We start from the raw sequence: 19,396 nt of genomic DNA on the forward strand, positions 1-19,396 counted from the left end.
GACCACAAAAAGAAGCAGCAGGGGCATTTCACAATAAAGATAATAGTATGATAAGAGAAACTGAATAAAAGAACAAGCTGTAACAAACAAGGAACAAAGAATGCAGACAAGGACAACAGGATGGCCGGATAAGAAAATAACTAGAGAGAAAAAAACAAGTGAGGTAATCGGCTTATGATAGGCTGGGAAAAGGGAGGTATGATTCCACAACTTGTAAACTGAATAAGAAAGTTAACATGCTCTGTTTTCATGCGCATTTCTGCTTGGTTGCAGAAGCGTCCGGTACTTGCAAGGCTGTAATAAATTGTTCTTGTTTCCAAGGCTTTGTCTCAGGCTGATTTGTGAGTGAGTTCTGTTTCTCACAATCACAATCCGCTTACATTCTTAGAACATTTTAAAGACAAGAATAGGAGACTATTTCATTGGAGTCTTACGTTATAGGGTTTTAATTTAAAATTGTACATGTTGTGGGTTTAAAAAGGTAATCACAGATGCTCTATTGCAGATTTAACTGAGTAAAGTTTAGATGAGATTTATATGTGTGTGTATATATACACACACACATGCATGGGAAGAAGTTAAGGTGAACTTAGATTAACGTTATTGGTATATTAGGGTAATATGTTTGAAGAATAGTGAAACAAAAACAATGAAGCCATATTTTCAATATGTTGGTTTGTTTTTTTCTTGGGGGGGGTGTTATGAAGATGTGGATGTGCTGTCCTTTAAGAGAGTTAAACGCTAGCAGAACTACCTGTAAAAGTGTTCTGAATAAGGTAACAATGTAACACATGGTCAAAAGCTAGATTAGCTGGTTGCTTGGAAAGGACAAAACAGATTCAAATTAGGCCAATCAGTTTAAATTATACCCCAAAAAAACCAAATTCCAATCAAGTTTGAATTTAATATATCTTCAAAGCCAATGATGCAATCCAATGCGTTCGGGGTATAAGACCAGGGAAAATTGAACACTTGGATGGAGAACTGCCAAGCTAATGACATCTACAGACTGCCCGGAGAATAGCTCTCTTAAAGGTACCTTTATCAATCAGTAACCTGTTAAGCAGAAATGCTAAAGAATAAGAAAAGAAGATTCAATATCTGGCTGGTTTTTGAAAAGTTGAATTTTGGTAAATCTTAATCGGCAGTTTTATCTGATTAGTATTATAGAATGGAAAATAAAAGATAAATTAGAGGAAGGAGTTGTAAATAACTGTTAGTTAATTATTCCCTGTTTTACTTTAAGAAATAAAGTTGTTACTTTAACTAGTTCTTGGCCCCTTGAATTTTCACAGATCACTGTATGGAATAAATATTTTCTGTGTTGCTAGTTTAAATTTAGCAGGAGGGTTTACCCTGTGTCATAACATCTGTTAGTACTTCCATAACAATTGACTCCATTACACGTGGCACGGTGGCACAGTGGTTAGCACTGCTGCATCAGAGACCCGGCTTCAATTCCCACCTCAGGCAACTCTCTGTGTGGAGTTTGCACATTCTCCCCGTGTCTGCATGGGTTTCCTCTGGGTGCTCCAGTTTCCTGGATCTGGGTGGGTTGCTCTTCGAAGGATCGGTGTGGACTTGTTGGGCTGAAGGGCCTGTTTCCACACTGTAAGTAATCTAATCATTACTTTTCCAAAAATAGATGTTAATCTAATTGTATTATATTTCCCCACTTTTTGCTTCCCTCCCTTTTTGAATAGGGGTGTCACATTAGCAGTTATCCGATCCTCTGGAATATAATAATTTTTTTAGAATTACAACACATTATTTGGACTGTTTGAGCAACAGATTAGAGAGATTAGAAAAAAATGGATTGTTTTCGCTAGAGCATTGGAAGCTAAGGGGTGATTTGAAAGTGTATAAATTTATGAAAACATAAATAGCTGCTCTGATGAAGTCATCTCAACTTTAAACATTAGCTTGCTCTCTATCTCTATTGATCCTGCCTGACCCACTGTGATTTCCAGCATTTTTTATTTTCAACACGGATTCTAGCATCTGCAATAACTTGATCTAATAAATTTATGAGAGGCATAGATAGGGTGGATAGTCAAGTCTCTTTCCCAGGGTGGAAATGTGAAATTCTAGGAGAAATAGACTTATGGTGAGAGGGGGAAAAGTTTAAAGGAGATAAACAAGCAACGTTTTTTACAATGAGGGTACTAGGTGCCTGGAATGCACTGTCATGGGAGATGGTAGAAGCTATATATGAAAGCAAAGTCTAAGAGGCATTTAGACGTTTGCATGACTGGACAGAGAATAAGTAAGGTGCAAGCAGTTGGGATTAGTTGAGAATAGCCTCATGGTTAGCACAGACATAGTGGGTCAAAAAGCCTGTTCCTGTACTGTACTGATCCTTGGAGGCAAGCTATTAGGGCCAGGAGATTTAAATGCCTTTCACCCTATTAGTTTGTCCAATACTATTTCTTTAGTGATGGTGATAGTACTTAATTCCTCCCAAGTATTTTGACCCCTCTTGAATTGTTTTATGCTGTTATGGTCAGCTTGCTTTTTTTTTAAAGATATTTTTATTAGAAATTTAATATTTTGACAGATTTACAAAAATAAACAGAACTTTCAAGCACAAACATTAATATAAAAATAGATCTTAAATATATAATCATCAAAATTCAAAGGAATGATACTAAAGAAGAAAGAAAAACAATGAAACTCAGTTAACTACTAATCTAATCCACAATTATCCAGAGTGTATAGTTGAGTCACTTACATCCTTCAAACAAGAGAAAATGTTCTCTAATACACTCACAACAGTATAATAAAAAGGAAACTATTTCCAAACAATAAGAACAAAAAAAAATATGTTTGAATGGAGATCCTCCCCCTTATTCTCAGGGGGCCTTACTTCCTTTCTAAAGGTCCACCATATCCTCTCCCAAACAGTGTCCCACCCTTGACCCGGGCGCTCCTTAATAGGATTTAGATATAATACCGAGCTAGAGTTAACAGTGAGCGCCCCACCCCCACCCCTCCCCACCCATACCTGAGTATATCTGATAGCATCAATGCCACGTACAAACACACATAACTATAAAATTACAATTCCAACAAATTACAGTTAAATATAATAACATAAAATAGCAAGGGAAGACAACCCTGCTCCCAGAAGCAAAAGTAAAGTAGAGTAAAGTATCCATTTCTCCCCACGGAGTGTGGAAGAGGCAAGCCAACATAAATTGTCTCTTACGATTTATGTAAACGAGTCTAAAAGTTCCTTAGCCTCTTCTGGTGATCTAAAATTATACTCGGATCCTTCGTGGTTAAAGCATAACGTCGCTGGGTAACGTAAGGTGTATTGAATATTTAAGTTCCTTAGACATTTCTTCACCTCATCAAACGCCTTCCTCCTTCGTGCCAAAGCCGGGGAGAAGTCCTGAAATAACATAATCTTGGATCCTTCATGGATCATGGCTTTAGGATCCTTTCCAAGATTTCTAGAGGCATCCAGGAGTATCTGCCTCTCCCTATAACTCTGCAGCCGGAACAGCACCGGGCGTGGGCGCTGGTTTGGGCCAGATCCGCGTACTGCGACCCGGTAGGCCCACTCCACCCTTACCCGGTCAGTTTCAGCCCCCAGGTTTAAAAGCTGGGGCAGCCATCGCTCCAGAAATACTACTAACTGTCCCTTCTCTTCTTGTTCAGGGAGGCCCAGAAGACGGATATTCTTTCTCCGATTTCTATTATCCAGGTCATCCATGTAGATTTCAAAGGCCCGGACTCTCTGCTCCAGAGCTCGCACCTGTTCTGCAGCTGTTTGTGCTGCAGCCTCGGAGGTCGTGGCCTTTAGCTCCGCCCCCTTCACTCGGCCCTGTAATTCCTCGATAGCCTGGCTGTGCTTTTGTAGCTTTTCTTCGAATGCATTCCATCTCTGTCTGGATTCTGCGATGAAATTGACGAGTGTCGTTTCCAGCCTGGCAATCATCTCTTCAAGGCCTGTTTTTACATCAGCTGCAGCCGGAGGAGGAGAGGAGGGTGGGGGAGGGGTCTTTGTTTTCTGAGAGCTGCGGGATCCCTTTGGTTTACTCATTATCCACTTAATATTAAACTGCTTAAATATAATAGTAAACAGCTAATTAAGGTTAGAACATTTTTTTGGGTGGTTTGGTAAGTGTGGTGGGGGTGAGTAACTCACTTTACCCAGGTTTTGGGAAGAGCACTGTAAACTCAGACTTGCTGAGTCGCCGCCATCTTGGATCTCCCCATGGTCAGCTTGCTTATCCTCCCCACAGCCAAAGCTCTTGTTCATATAGGGAGCAAGAATCTCAAACCTCTCGACAAGCTTGAGACTGAGGTTCCTGCAGCACTACTTCTGGATACCTCTACCCGGCTCCCTCATAGTCACACCCTTCTGTCCCTCACCACGAACCAAATTTCAAGGTAGTGCATCTAAGGGGTGTCATTTTCCCCTGAAACACAGTGTCAAGGTAACTCTTCCCCTCCTGATGTGTCGCAGTGTTTGAAACTCAGACTCAATGTCATCAGCTCTGACTCAGAGTTCCTCAAGCAACCAACGCTTGCTATAGATATGATCACTATGAATCATCAGTTTCCACATTATACAGGTACAGCACATTGCTTGGTCCTGCATCTCTCTTTTATTTATTTAATTGTAATATTTAATTATTTATTTTTTATTTAATTATTTAATATTTAATTTATTAGTTTGTTTTATTTAATGTTCTACTAATCTTTTAGTTTGTTATCTGTAAGTATTTCTCCATTTTCATTCATTCTGAAAGCATCCTACAGTCACATTAGCAGCTATTACCAACCTATAAACTTACAGTTTTCCTGGGATGTCACTCTTTTTTGTGCTGTGCCCCTGATCCTGGGCTTCAATTTATTCTGTGAAAATAAACTTACAAACTATCAGCCAGAAAAGCCAGCAAAATCAACTCTTCCCCAACAATGTATCCACCACGCAGAAAGGCGCTGGGCCCTGCTACACAAAGAAACAAACAGTACCAAACTTTCCAAATGATTGACCATGTTTCAAATTATTAAGTGTGTCTCCATGATTGGCCAGACTACAGAAAGTTCTAGAAAACCATCCAATACAATATGAAAACAGGGTTCACCTGCAGTTCAATCTCTCTCTTGAATCTCTTCTGAAGGCCTTCAGAGAAGGCCAGTGTGGCAGGAGGCAGATAACTAGCTGACCATCCAGAGAGAGGAAGAAAGCAGCTTCACAGACCCGGAGACACAGAAAGAGACAGAGAGCACGACTGCATAAATCATTCATGAGACTTGGGAAGTATTGTAACCTTAAGGAGCTAATAGGATTAAGATTCATGTTGGCAAAAGTGAGGACTGCAGATGCTGGAAATCAGAGTTTAGATCAGAGTGGTGCTGGAAAAGCACAGCAGGTCAGGCAGCATCTGAGGAGCAGGAAAATCCTTAGAGATTAGTGTGTTTAGTATTAAAGATGATTGTAAGTTTGTTCCTAATAAAGATGGATTGTATCCCTACCCTCCCCTTCATTTTTTTGATCAAGCGGCATTGCCCTTTGATGAGAAGGACACTGCTTGTCACTGGCCACTCTGGTGTTTCCTTTCTTCCTGGTGGTGGAAATTGAATAAAGATGTGTACACCTGTTGTCTTTCACTGTGTCTCACATCTACACACACATGGGTACTGGTGAAAATATAAGCACTACTGCTGTTAGGCGAAAATGTGGGGGAAATAGAAAAATAAAGATTTAGAGTCTCCTTAGTTTAGGGCACAGACTCTGTGCTGGCTGGGCACTGTCATTGTGTTACTGCTGATACTAGTGGTCTTTGTGTTTTGAGAAGGAGAGTTTATTTATCTTTCCCGCCTTTTATAGGGAAGATATTTGTTCCTTTCATTTACAAAAAAACACAAAAGAAAAAAAAATGTGATTGTTTTGCATTGGAACCAGTTTGTGTTCATATTGATTTGACCGTTTGGTATTGTGGAACACCAACAAATTCATTCATAACACTGTTGTCAGAGTTGTTGAACTTGTTTCAGGAGGAACTTGACAACATTTTGCACCCGAATAGGTTTCAATTAGAAGTGACCATCAGGTCCTCCAAAGTCAAACTCAACAGCAGTATTTTTTTTTAAACATTTTTTATGGGGTGTGAGCATCACTAGCTAGCCAGTATGTGTTGCCCTTGAGAAGGTGGTAGTGAGCTGCCTTTTGAACCACTGCAGTCCATGTGCTGTGGGTTGACCCACAATTCCATTAGGAAGGAATACCAGGATTTTGACCCAGTGACAGTGAAGGAACGGTGATATATTTCCAAGTGAGCACGGTGAGTGACTTGGAGGGGAACTTGAAGATGATGGTATTCCCATATATCTGCTGCCCTTGTCCTTCTAGATAGAAGTTGTCATGGGTTTAGAAGGTGCTGTCTGAGGAATTTTGGTGAATTTCTGCAGTGCATTTTGTAGATAATACGAACAGCTGCTATTGAGCATCAGTGTTGGAGGGAGTAGATGATTGTATATACAGTGCCAGGCAAAAGTGAGGATTGCAGATGCTGGACATCAGAGTCTAGATTAGAGTGGTGCTGGAAAAGCATAGCAGGTCAGGCAGCATCCAAAGAGCAGGAAAATCGTCATTTCGGGCAAAAGCTCTTCGGATGCTACCTGACCTGCTTTGTTTTTCCAGCATCACTCTAATCTAGATACAGTGCCAGTCAAGTGGGCTGCTTTGACCTGGATGGTGTCAAGCTTCTTGAGTGTTGTTGGGGCTGCACCCATCCAGTCAAGTGGGGAGTATTCCTTGTAAATGGTGGACAGGCTTTCGGGAGTCAGGAGATGAGTTACTCACTACAGTATTCTTAGCCTCTGACCTGCTCTTGAAGCCACATGAAGTGTTCATGTGGTGAGTCCAGTTGAGTTTTTGATCAATGGTAACTCGTAGGATGTTGATAGTGGAGCAGTCAGAATTAAGCTTGAGCCATAATTAAATGTGTAAATATCTCACATGAAAGCCAGGATTCAAGTGAGTAACTGAGATTACAGGCAGCCTACCAGAAATTGGTCCTACAGCTAGAGTAAACAAAGCATGAGCTGGAAAACGGTAGTGGGAAATGCAGGGACTCTGAGGAAGTCAGCCCATGGGACAATTTGCCTCTTGTGTGGAAACCCTAGAGACATTTTGGACTCCTTATTTTAAAGCCCTGTTGTCCCTATTCAAGAAGTCTCTGATGGTCAGTGTGAGAGGAGTTTTATTTATTTTCAATTCCAATCAGTAGAAAAGTGTTTTCCTCTGAATTTTAAACTCTGTTGTACCTATTCCAGGAGTTCTCAATAGGGATGGAGCTGAGAGGAGTTGATATTTAGTTTACTGAGTTCGAATGAGTAGAGCAAAGTTTACCCTATATTTTGATTCCTTGTTGTCCCTACCCCAAGTGTATTTGATGGGGACAGAGTCGAGAGAAAGTAATTTTAAGAGTCAAATTTTGAGTTCAAGAGAGTTGAGCAAAGTTGAGGAAACTTTTCTGTTTAAAAGAAATAAAGATATTGGCAGCTGTTGACACTCCTACATATTCCACTATCCCTATCAAAACGACTGCTTGGTGTTTTACAGAGTACCTGGAACAAGGAACTAGAGATTTGGTCACGGACCCAGGGATGGATGTAAAACATAGGTGTGGGAAACTCTACAGTCAGGCCAAGATAAGAGGTTAAAATCATATATCTGGGTAGTGTTAGAAGGGGTCACTGTGCTCTAGTTCTACATATCTAAGTCTTTGAGAGGCTGCAGCAAGAACACAACCACTTCCCATAACTTCACAACATCGAAGAGAAATCCTACAAAGCATCTAGCAATAATTTGCTTCATAGCAAAATGGGACAAGTACCCCTTCATCCAACATGGGAGGACAGTCTCAGACAATAAAAAGTGGCCCAGGCTGTCCCTGGATCACAGAACTTAAGAACATTAGAACCAGGAGGAGGAGTAGGCCATCTGGCCCTTTGAGCCTGCTCTCCCATTCAATAAGTTCATAGCTGATCTTTTCATGGCCTCGGCTCCACTTACCCACCCTGTCACCGTAACCCTTAATTCCTTCATTGTTCAAAAAAACTACCTTAGTTTTAAAAACATTTAGTGAAGTAGCATCAACGACTTCACTGGGCAGAGAATTTCATAGATTTACAACCCTTTGGGTGAAGAAGTTCCTTCTCAATTCAGTCCTAAATCTGCTCTCCTAATTTTAAGGCTATGTCCTCTTGTTCTAGTTTCACCTGCCAGTGCAAACATCATCTCCACATCTATCTTATCTCATTCCTTCATAATTTTATATTTTTCTATAAGATTCTGCCTCATTCTTCTAAATTCCAATGAATATAATCCCAGTCTATTCAGTCTCTCCTCATAAGCCAACCTTTTCAACTCCAGAATCAACCTCATGAACCTCCTTTGCATCCCCCTCTAAGGCCCGTACATCATTTCTCAACTAAGACGACCAAAACTGCACACAGGACTCCAGGGGATGTGGCCTCACCAGTACCCAATACAGCTGCAACATAATCTCTCTGCTTTTAAATTCAATCCCTTTAGCAATGAAGGACAGAATCCCATTTGCCATCCTAGTTACCTGTTGTCCCTGCAGACCAACCCTATGTGATTCAAGGACACCCAGGTCCTTGCTGCAACATTTTACCATTAAAGTAATAGTCCTTTTTACTGTTACTCCGACCAAAATGGAGGACTTCACATTTACTTACATTGTATTCTACCTACCAGATTTTTGCTCACTCACTTAAAATATACATGTCCCTCTGCAAAGTTTCGCAGTTCTCTGTACACTTTATTCTGTCACTCATCTTAGTCTCATCTCCAAATTTTGACACGCTACACGTGGTCCCCAACTCCAAATCATCTATATAAATTGTAAACACTGATCCCTGAGGCACACCACTGATAACTGATTGCCAACCAAAAGAGCACTCATTTATCCTCACTCTTTGCTTCCTGTTAATCAACTAATCTTCTATCCATGTCAATACTTTACCTATGACACCAGCATCATTATCTTATGCAGCAGCCTCTTGTGTGGCACCTTGTCAAAGTCCTTTTGAAAATCTAGGTACACCACATCTACTGGGTCCTCATTGTTCACTGTAATGTCTTCATAGAGTTCCAAAAGATTTAGTTAAGCATGATCTGTTCTTCATGAACACATGCCGCATCTGCCCAATGAGACAATTTTTATCTAGATGCCTTCCTTTTTCTTCCTTGATAATAGACTTAAGCATCTTCCCTATTATAGAAGTTAAGCTAACCAGTCCAAAATCCCCCATCTTTTGTCTACCGCCCTTGTTAAACACTTGTTATTTCTCCCGCCATCTCTTTTAGCACCCTGAAATGCATTCCATCAGGGCCAGGAGACTTGTCTATCTGTAGCTGCATTAGCTTGCCCAACACTACCCCTAGACATTCCATGGCAGAAAACATATAACAAATTAGGAAAGAAGGCCCCTAACATAACCACAGCAATAGCAATAGAATGCAGCCTAGGAGATTCCCGCAACTGACCAGCTGAGATTAGATTGCTGTGGGAGAGATTAGTAATCACTTACTGATGAATTAGAAAAGTTAAAGAGCAAGACATCAGAATACAGCAAAACCTGATCTATATGGCTTTTGACAAGGTTCCACACAAGAAATTAGTAAGGAAAATTAAAGCTCATGGTATCGGAGGTAATGTACTGACACGGATAGAGAACTGGTTGGAATAAACAGGCCCTTTTCAGAGTGGCAAGCAGTGACGAGTGAAGTGCCACAGGTTTCAGTGTTGGGGCCTCAGCTGTTCACAATGTACATTAACAATTTGGATGAAGGAATTGAATGCCAAATATCCAGATTTGCAGATGATACTAAGCTGGGTGGCAGTATGCACTGCGAGGAAGATGCAAAGAGGCTGCAGGGTGACTTGGACAGATTGACTGAGTGGGCAAATACTTGACAAATGCAATGAAATGTGGATAAATGTGAAGTTATCCACTTTTGTCACAAAAACAGGAAGGTACTTTAGGAAAAGGTGAGGTGCAACAAGACCTGGATGTCACAGTGGAAAAGTTGATGAAGGCAGATGCAGCAGGCAGTGAGGAAAGCTAAGAGCATGCTCTCCTTCATAGCAAGAGGATTTGAACATTGGGAGTAAAGATATCTTGCTGCAGTTCTGCAGGGCTTTGGAAAGGCCACACCTTGAGTAGTGTGTGCAGTTTTGGTCTCCGAGTATGAGGAAGGACACCTTGCTATTGAGGGAGTCCAGCAGAGGTTCACCAGATTGATTCCCAGAATGGCAGGACTGACAGATGAGGAAAGGCTGGATGGAAAGGCCTTGTATGTGCTGGAATTTAGAAGAATGAGGGGGGATCTCATAAACATATAATATCCCAATGGGACTAGACAGGCTAAATGCGGGAAGAATATTCTCCATATTGGGGGAGTCCAGAACAAGGGCTCACAGTCTAAGAATAAGGGGTAAGCATTCAGGACTGAGATGAGGAAGAATTTCTTCAGTCAGAGAATTGTGAACCTGTGGAACTCTCTCCCACAGGAACCTGTTGGGGCCAATTCATTAGATAGATTCAAGAGGGAGCTGGACGTGATCCTAAGGGTAAAGGGATCAAGGGGTATGGGGAGAGGGTGGGAATGGGATACTGAGATTGCATCATCAGCCGTGATCATACTGAATGGTGCAGGCTGGAAGGGCCGAATGGCCTACTCCTGCACCGAGTTTCTATGTGGGACAGTTCCAGTCACAACTGGAAAGAACCTGTTCTAGTGAGAGGAGAGCTACTGGAGACCGGGAGGCAGCCTCACCATTCATTGACAAGCTGGAACAACATAGAGTCATAGAGTCATAGAGATGTACAGCAGGGAAACAGACCCTTCGGTCCAACCCATCTATGCCAACCAGATATCCCAAGCCGATCTAGTCCCACTTGCCAGCACCCAGCCCATATTCCTCCAAACCCTTCCTATTCATATACCCATCCAGATGCCTTTCAAATGGTGCAATTGTACCAGCCTCCACCACTTCCTCTGGCAGCTCATTCCATACACACACCACCTCTGCGTGAAAAAGTTGCCCCTTAGGTCCCTTTTATATCTTTCCCCTCTCATCCTAAACATATGCCCTCTTGTTCTGGACTCCCCCATCCCCGGGAAAAGACTTTGTCTATTTATCCTATCCATGCCCCTCAAAATTTTGTAAACCTCTATAAGATCACCCACTCAGACTCCGACGCTCCAGGGAAAACAGCAGCAGCCTGTTCAGCCTCTCCCTATAGCTCAAATCTTCCAACCCTGGCAAAAATTCTTGTAAATCTTTTCTGAACCCTTTCAAGTTTCAAAACTTCTTTCCGAAAGAAAAGAGACCAGAATTGCATACAATATTCCAACAGTGGCCTAACCAATGTTCTGTACAGGCGCAACATGGCCTCCCAACTCCTGTACTCAATACTCTGCCCAATAAAGGAAAGCATGCCAAACACCACCTTCACTATCCTATCTACCTGCGACTCCACTTTCAAGGAGCAATGAACCTGCACTCCAAGGTCTCTTTATTCAGCAACACTCCCTAGGACCTTACCATTAAGTGTATAAGTCCTGCTAAGATTTGCTTTCCCAAAATGCAACACCTCGCACTTATCTAAATTAAAATCCATCTGCTACTTCTCAGCCCATTGGCCCATCTGGTCAAGATCCTGTTGTAATCTGAGGTAACCTTTTTCACTGTCCACTACACCTCCAATTTTGGTGTCATCTGCAAACTTACTCACTGTACCTCTTATGCTCGCATCCAAATCATAGAACATAGAACATAGAACAATACAGCACAGAACAGGCCCTTTGGCCCACGATGTTGTGCCGAACATCTATCCTAGATTAAGCACCCATCCATGTACCTATCCAATTGCCGCTTAAAGGTCGCCAATGATTCTGACTCTACCACTCCCACGGGCAGCGCATTCCATGCCCCCACCACTCTCTGGGTAAAGAACCCACCCCTGACATCTCCCCTATACCTTCCACCCTTCACCTTAAATTTATGTCCCCTTGTAACACTCTGTTGTACCCGGGGGAAAATGTTTCTGACTGTCTACTCTATCTATTCCTCTGATCATCTTATAAACGTCTATCAAGTCACCCCTCATCCTTCGCCATTCCAACGAGAAAAGGCCGAGAACTCTCAACCTATCCTCGTACGACCTATTCTCCATTCCAGGCAACATCCTGGTAAATCTTCTCTGCACCCTCTCCAAAGCTTCCACATCTTTCCTAAAGTGAGGCGACCAGAACTGCACACAGTACTCCAAATGTGGCCTAACCAAAGTCCTGTACAGCTGCAACATCACTTCACGACCCTTGAATTCAATCCCTCTGCTAACGAACGCTAATACACCATAGGCCTTCTTACAAGCTCTATCCACCTGAGTGGCAACTTTCAAAGATCTATGTACATAGACCCCAAGATCCCTCTGTTCCTCCACCTGACTAAGAACCCTAACGTTAACCCTGTATTCTGCATTCTTATTTGTTCTTCCAAAATGGACAACCTCACACTTGGCAGGGTTGAACTCCATCTGCCACTCCTCAGCCTAGCTCTGCATCATATCTAAGTCCCTTTGCAGCCGACAACAGCCCTCCTCACTGTCCACAACTCCACCAATCTTCGTATCATCTGCAAATTTACTGATCCACCCTTCGACTCCCTCATCCACGTCATTACTAAAAATTACAAACAGCAGAGGACCCAGAACTGATCCCTGTGGAACTCCACTTGTAACTGGGCTCCAGGCTGAATATTTACCATCTACCACCACTCTCTGACTTCGACCGGTTAGCCAGTTTTCTATCCAATTGGCCAAATTTCCCTCTATCCCATGCCTCCTGACTTTCCGCATAAGCCTACCATGGGGAACCTTATCAAATGCCTTACCTAATCATTTATGTAAATGACAAAAAGTAGAGGGCCCAGCATCGATCCTTGTGGCACTCTACTGGTGCAAATGTGTTGCTGGTCAAAGCACAGCAGGTTAGGCAGCATCTCAGGAATAGAATTCTCTATTCCTGAGATGCTGCCTAACCTGCTGTGCTTTGACCAGCAACACATTGGCAGCTGTGATCTCCAGCATCTGCAGACCTCATTTTTTACTCGAAGATTTTGGCACTCTACTGGTCACAGGCCTCCAGTCCAAAAAACAACCCTCCACCACCACCCTCTGTCTTCTACCTTTGAGCTAGTTCTGTATCCAAATGGCTAGTTCTCCCTTTATTCCATGAGATCTAACCTTGCTAATCAGTCTCCCATAGGGAATCTTGTCAAATGCCTTACTGAAGTCCATATAGATCACGTCTATCACTCTGCCCTTATCAATCCTCTTTGTTGCTTCTTCAAAAAACTCAATCAAGTTTGTGAGACATGACTTCCCATGCACAAAGCCATGTTGACTATCCTGAATCAGTCCTTGCCTTTCCAAATATATGTACATCCTGTCCCTCAGGATTCCCTCCAACAACTTGCCCACTACCGACATCAGGCTCCCTGGTCTATAGTTCCCTGGCTTGTCCTTACCACCCTTCTTAAATAGTGGTACCACGTTAGCCAAATTCCAGTCTTCCGGCACCTCATCTATGACTATCGATGATACAAATATCTCAGCAAGAGGCCCAGACACAGATTATGTAACTAACACCAATTATAATAAATGTATCAGAGATACTGTTACTGGTGTGGTATCCTTCCCCATTAAAATAATCATATTCCCACCTGACTTGCAGAATAATGGGATGAGGGACAGGAAAATATCAGGGAAAACCAAGATCAGCAGTCAATAGACAAAAGATAAAGGAGTCCTTTAAATGATCTAGCCACAGCAAATGGGGCAGAGATGTCAACGGTCGCTTCCCTTGATTTGGCTAGTTTAGAAAATAAGCACAGGAACTCAACCCAACAAGTCAAATAAGCCCAAGATGAATTAAATACAGGCAATCAACATGAGAGCACAGGAGAACTAGTGGAGAATCAGGCTAGTCACTATATAGTGACCATACTACAGGGTCACGCCTAGATGATTAACCAGATCATCCAGGGCAAAAACAGGGGTGACGCTGAGCAACAAAGCAACACACTGTGCAGTATCTACACTAACTGGATGATTAAACAGCTGAGAAAGGACCTTGGACAGGCTAGCCAAGGAAAAGTCCCATTCTGGGTCAGTGATGAATAGCTCAAACATTTGTTCCAGGAGAAAACCCACATTAACATCTCTAGCAGCAGCTCACAAAGGTGTGATATAATGACACTGCAACAATGCTCTTAGCAAGGCATTGGCATTGGTGCTAAGGTGTCCAATTATTCTGAATAACAAAGTTGAGTTGAGGGCCTTTGAAGTTGAAAATATTGGAATTATTAAAAAATAGTATTGGTTAGGTTACCATGACACCCTCCCATATGCTGTGGAGCGACAGGGACAACGATTGGGACTACTCTTAAGTAAATGCAGACAAACAGGCTATAATACCATTGTGCCCTTAACCTATCATTCATGAATTTGGCTCTTCTCATATCTAGCTGTGGTCCCAATTGCACTCACTTTAATATACCTCAAGATACTGGCAGTTAGGATTGTAGGCTGAGAAAGATAGCTATCCCTACAATTCAGCACGGTCACTATGAATAATGCTGTATATGCACTTCTGGACCACTTGATAGATAGACCTCCCAGAGTTATCACTATTGTCACTTCCATTTTGTTCTGATTACTGGAAGTTATTTTTGTACTTCAATCCTATATGGAATTGTGAAAACAGGAGTTCCCTTTTTTGTACATTTAATTGTATGATAGGTTTGACCAATGCCCACAATGACTTTCACATGAACATGCAGGTTTCCCTGACAACACACATAACCAAATTTTAGGTTTGAACTTCATTCACATCAGGTTTTTCCATTCAAAAGTGGGGAAATGTCACTATATATCGCTAACTTGGCCAAATATCAAGAGATGCTGGGTACATTGGCTATGTAAAACGCTGAAATCACAAAACCCACACACCAGACACAGTGCAAACACAGCAGCCAGGTGCTAATGATATTAGCATAATGTAAAAGGCAACAGCTATCCTGGACTTCATACACCTAACAACTTATCCACCAAACAAAGGAAGGCCAATACAGAAAGGCATCATTAGGGGCATGGGTTTGGTAAATAGACAAGGTTTTTCCCCTGGGGTGGGGAGCCCAGACTATAAGGCATAGGTTTAAGATGAGAGATGAAAGATTTAAAAGGGACTTAAGGGGCAACAGTTTCATGTGGAGGGTGGTGCGTATATGGAATGAGCTGTCAAAGGAAGTGGTGGAGGTTGGTACAATTATAACATTTAAAACGTATCTGGCTAGGTATATGAATAGGAAAGGATTAGAGGGATATGGGTCAAGCGCTAACAAATGGAACTAGGGTAATTTGGTCAGTATGGACTTGTTGGACCAAAGGGTCTGTTTCCTTGCTGTAAATCTCTATGACTCTCTGACTCTAAGAAGGTCGAGAAGTATTGTAACCTTAAGCAGCCAAATAGAATTAGAGGCATTTGTTATTAAAGGTTATTGTAACTTTGTTCCTAATAAAGGAAATTGATACTGGTTTGTGTTCATATTGATTTGACCACTTTGCTATTGTGGGATACCAGAGCAAATTCCTTCACAGAACTCTGGTCGGAGTTGTCTTACCTGTTTAAGGAAGAACGAGACAACAGTATTAACCTGCCCTGCCATCTTCAGGGATCTGTGGACAAGCCGTCCAAGATCCCTTTACTCCTCTGAACCTCCTAGTATCCTGTCATTCATTGAGTACTCTCTTGTCTTGTTACTTCTTCCAAAGTGTGTCACATATTTATTGGGTTAGATTCCATCTGCCACAAACTGCCTGTCTGACCAATCCCTCTATATCCTCCTGTCACCTAAGACCTTCTTCCTCTCTATTAACCTAGTCCTCTCTGATTGATCTTCTGGTCATTCACAAACTTACTTAAGATTACCTCAAATTCTCATCTACATCATTTATGAATATCACAAACAATAAGAGACTGAGCATTGATCCTTGTGGTACACCATTGGACACTGGCCTCTAGTCACACAAACAGCGTTCTATCACCACCTTCTGTCTTCACATACTAAGTTAATTTTGAATCCAACTTTCCAAGTTACCATTGAATCTGATTACTTTTACCTTCTTGATCAGTCTCCTATGTGGGACCAGCTTTGCTGAAATCCACATTAACCAAATCACTACCTGCATCTACACACCTGATCACACCAACTTCAATCAAATCTGTTAGGCATGACTTCCCTCTGACAAAGACCTCCCACTATCACTGATCAAACCTTGCCTCTTCTGGAATTATCTCCAACAGTTTCCCTACTGGCTTCTCATTACCCAGTCTATCCCTACCATGCTTGTTGAAAGGTGGAACTAAAGCTGTTGTCCAATCCTCTGGCACCTTCCCTGTGGCCAGGGAGGAATTTAAAAATTGATTCAGAGCCCCTACTTCCTCCCTTATCTCCCATTGCAGCCTTGGATTTCACACATCTGGCCCTGGGAATTTGTCCACTTTTAAGTCCAACAAACTTTCAATTCCTCCTCATTCCTTATGCCAATCTGTTCAAGTCCCTCTCTCTGAATTCTGTACCTATATCCTCCTTCTCCCAAGTGAACACAGATGGGAAGTACTTGTTTAACACTGATCAATATACTCCGGCTACACCCACAGATTACCTCCTTAGTCCCTACTGGGCCCTGTTCTTTCCCTGGTTAATCTCTCTCTCTTAAAGTACTTATAGAATATCTTGGGGTTCACCCTAATTTTACCCGCCAGTGTTTATAACATCCTTGATATGGTCCCTCCGGTATATCTTCGATGGGCCGAATTGGATCCTTCTATGTCCCAATGACAATCATTCCTTTCTCATAAGGAAACAGGAAAATATGTTTCCACCGAACCGAGGTTTTTGAAGTTAGCAAACGGCCGGAGGGAGGATCTCGGCGCTGGAGGTGGGTTTCAAGGTGGAAGTGAAGCTGTAATTGAGAATATTCAGCACTGACCTGCTCGGAGCCCTGGAAACAGATGCGGCACTGAGGAGAGCGACAGCCACTGGCAATGCTGCTGCTGCTTAAAGACACTCCGTCCTCACATTTCCTTCGGTAAGATTCCTCGGCTGATGGGCTCACTAAGGGCATGGGCTGCTCATAGGCCCCGTGCTCCTGTTCCTCAGGACATTCCTCTCCTGGAGCACCGCCTGCCCGCCACTTGCCCCCTTTCGCAGCCGGGAGCAGTGTGTTGTTGTTGGTCAGGACCCCGTTGTTGGTCGGCCGTGAGATTCGGTCGTAATTCATCACTGGAGGAGGAGGAGGAGGAGGGGGGCGCCGGAGTAGAAAACCTTTTAGGTCACTGAACAACAGGCGGCAGCGGCACTTGAGCCGGACTTGGCGCAACATCTGTGTGTTGTGATCAAACAATGTGCAGCTCAGCAACAGAACAAGCCCTGGTCAGGGTTTAAATACAGGCCGCACCGAGTCCGGGGGATAGACCTCACCGAACCCTAGGGCCAGCATCCGGCCTCGGGGCTCGGAATCTGGGGAAATATGGATCGGCTTCTTGGTGAATGTTGCAGTTTTTCTCTGCGAACGGGAACAATCGCTTCCGGACTTTGGGAGTCAAAACCACCAAGCAAATATGAAGTTGATTTCAGATCCACTCGAGTCAGTATCGAGCAATCGGAATAAACGCATCGTCATTTCATCCGGTTTACACCGGGATCACAAGGCTGCGCCGATCCGATTTGAGCGTCAGCTCCAGCTGGGGGTCTGCTCCTGTTCCGGCTCTACTCCGGGTTACACTCAGTGTTCCATCTCTCCGGGATCTCCGGGACGTTTGTGTTGATTTTTCAGTTTCTGGCGCTCCCTGTCTCCGGCTTCTCTCTAATTCCGGTTCATATTCGGTGATCCAATCTGGTGGCTCCTCAAACCCAAACGGTTCCACCTTCAGCCCCTTGAAATACGCTGTACATGGAACACCGAAGCTTTGCTTCGAGCAGCTGCTCATTTCAGCACCGAATCCGGGACAGCTCCCGCCTCCCGGCCCTTCTTAAAGCGGCCTCTCTCCCACCCCGCCTCTTCCTCCTGGCTCCTTAAGGCGGCCTTTCGTCGCTTGCCTCTCTGGCTGCATCCACATTATCTTATATATTGAAACTTCAATAAGCCAGTCATCTCTGTTTCCTGATTCAAACAATTGTCACTTGCAGCTCAGCAACAGCGTCACCGATACCAACCGATTCCCTCATCCCTACCTTCACCCCCACCTCCCACTGTCCTCCATATATTTTGTATCTAACTCTATGCTGTACCTGAGCTGCGAGTGTTTGATGGGGACAATGGAAAGGGATTGTGCGGTTTGGATTAATTTACTCCATGTTTTTGCAATCGAATTGTACTACAATTATTTCATCAGATTTTATGTGCTTCTCAGATTCTGGGATTATTTGATTGTATAAACCACAATTCAAAACTGTATAATTCTCTGAGTATATTGTTGACAGGCTTATAATTGATTTATTTGCATTGTGATTCTCCGATTAAGTATTTTTAACAATTATGTGATTGATATGAAGAAGGTAAAAGGAGTGAACCATTCAGCCCTTCGATTCTGTTGTGCTGTTCGGTAAGATCATGGCTGACCTAATTTTAACCTCCACGGTTCTGCATATCCCTGACAATCAAGATCTATCCAAATCTGTCTTAAAAATACTTAACATTCTGCATCCACTGTGGCTTGAGGAAGGGAATTCCAAATACACATAACAACCCGAGAGAAAAAAAATGCCTCTTCGATATTTTAACTGGGCAATCACTTATTTTGAAACTAATTTTAAAATAAGTTTTATTTACTGTTTCTATTTTTTCATGATTTTCTCCTTCCATGGATACCTGATTGGTGACATTTCGCTATAATTCAGTCATTTTTTTTCAATTTCCATTTGTGTGGATCTCTAATTGTGTAATTCTAACATCCTCAAATTAACTGATTTCTTAAGCAAACTGTCACAACCCACTGAGATAGCATGCCATAAATCATGCCCCCTGCTCCTAGAGTTAAACCAAATGTTAAAGTTCCCCAATTTACCTTACTTTCTGATTCAAATGTTATTTGCTGTGTTTACCTCCATGTACAATGGGATCTTGATCAAATTGGCAAATTAGTTTAATTTAGATAAATGTGAGGTGCTGCATTTTGGTAGGGTAAATCAGGGCTGGACTTATATACTTAGTGGTAAAATCCTGGGGAGTTTTGCTGAACAAAGAGATTTTGGGGTCCACATTCATAGTTCCT

General features: G+C 42.6%; 1 protein-coding gene across 1 annotated transcript in view; it reads right to left on the bottom strand.

Moving 5' to 3' along the window:
* Positions 1–17,505, bottom strand: part of LOC132817298 (E3 ubiquitin-protein ligase MARCHF4-like) — a 212,673-nt gene extending 195,168 nt beyond the window's left edge. Inside the window, exon 1 of the mRNA XM_060827709.1 lies at positions 17,113–17,505. Within this exon, the coding sequence (XP_060683692.1) occupies positions 17,113–17,505 (393 nt within the window). The remainder of the gene's footprint in view (positions 1–17,112) is intronic.
* Between the last annotated feature and the right edge of the window lie 1,891 nt (positions 17,506–19,396).

This window comes from Hemiscyllium ocellatum, chromosome 7 (genome assembly GCF_020745735.1).
Source record: "Hemiscyllium ocellatum isolate sHemOce1 chromosome 7, sHemOce1.pat.X.cur, whole genome shotgun sequence".
NCBI lineage: Eukaryota > Metazoa > Chordata > Chondrichthyes > Orectolobiformes > Hemiscylliidae > Hemiscyllium > Hemiscyllium ocellatum.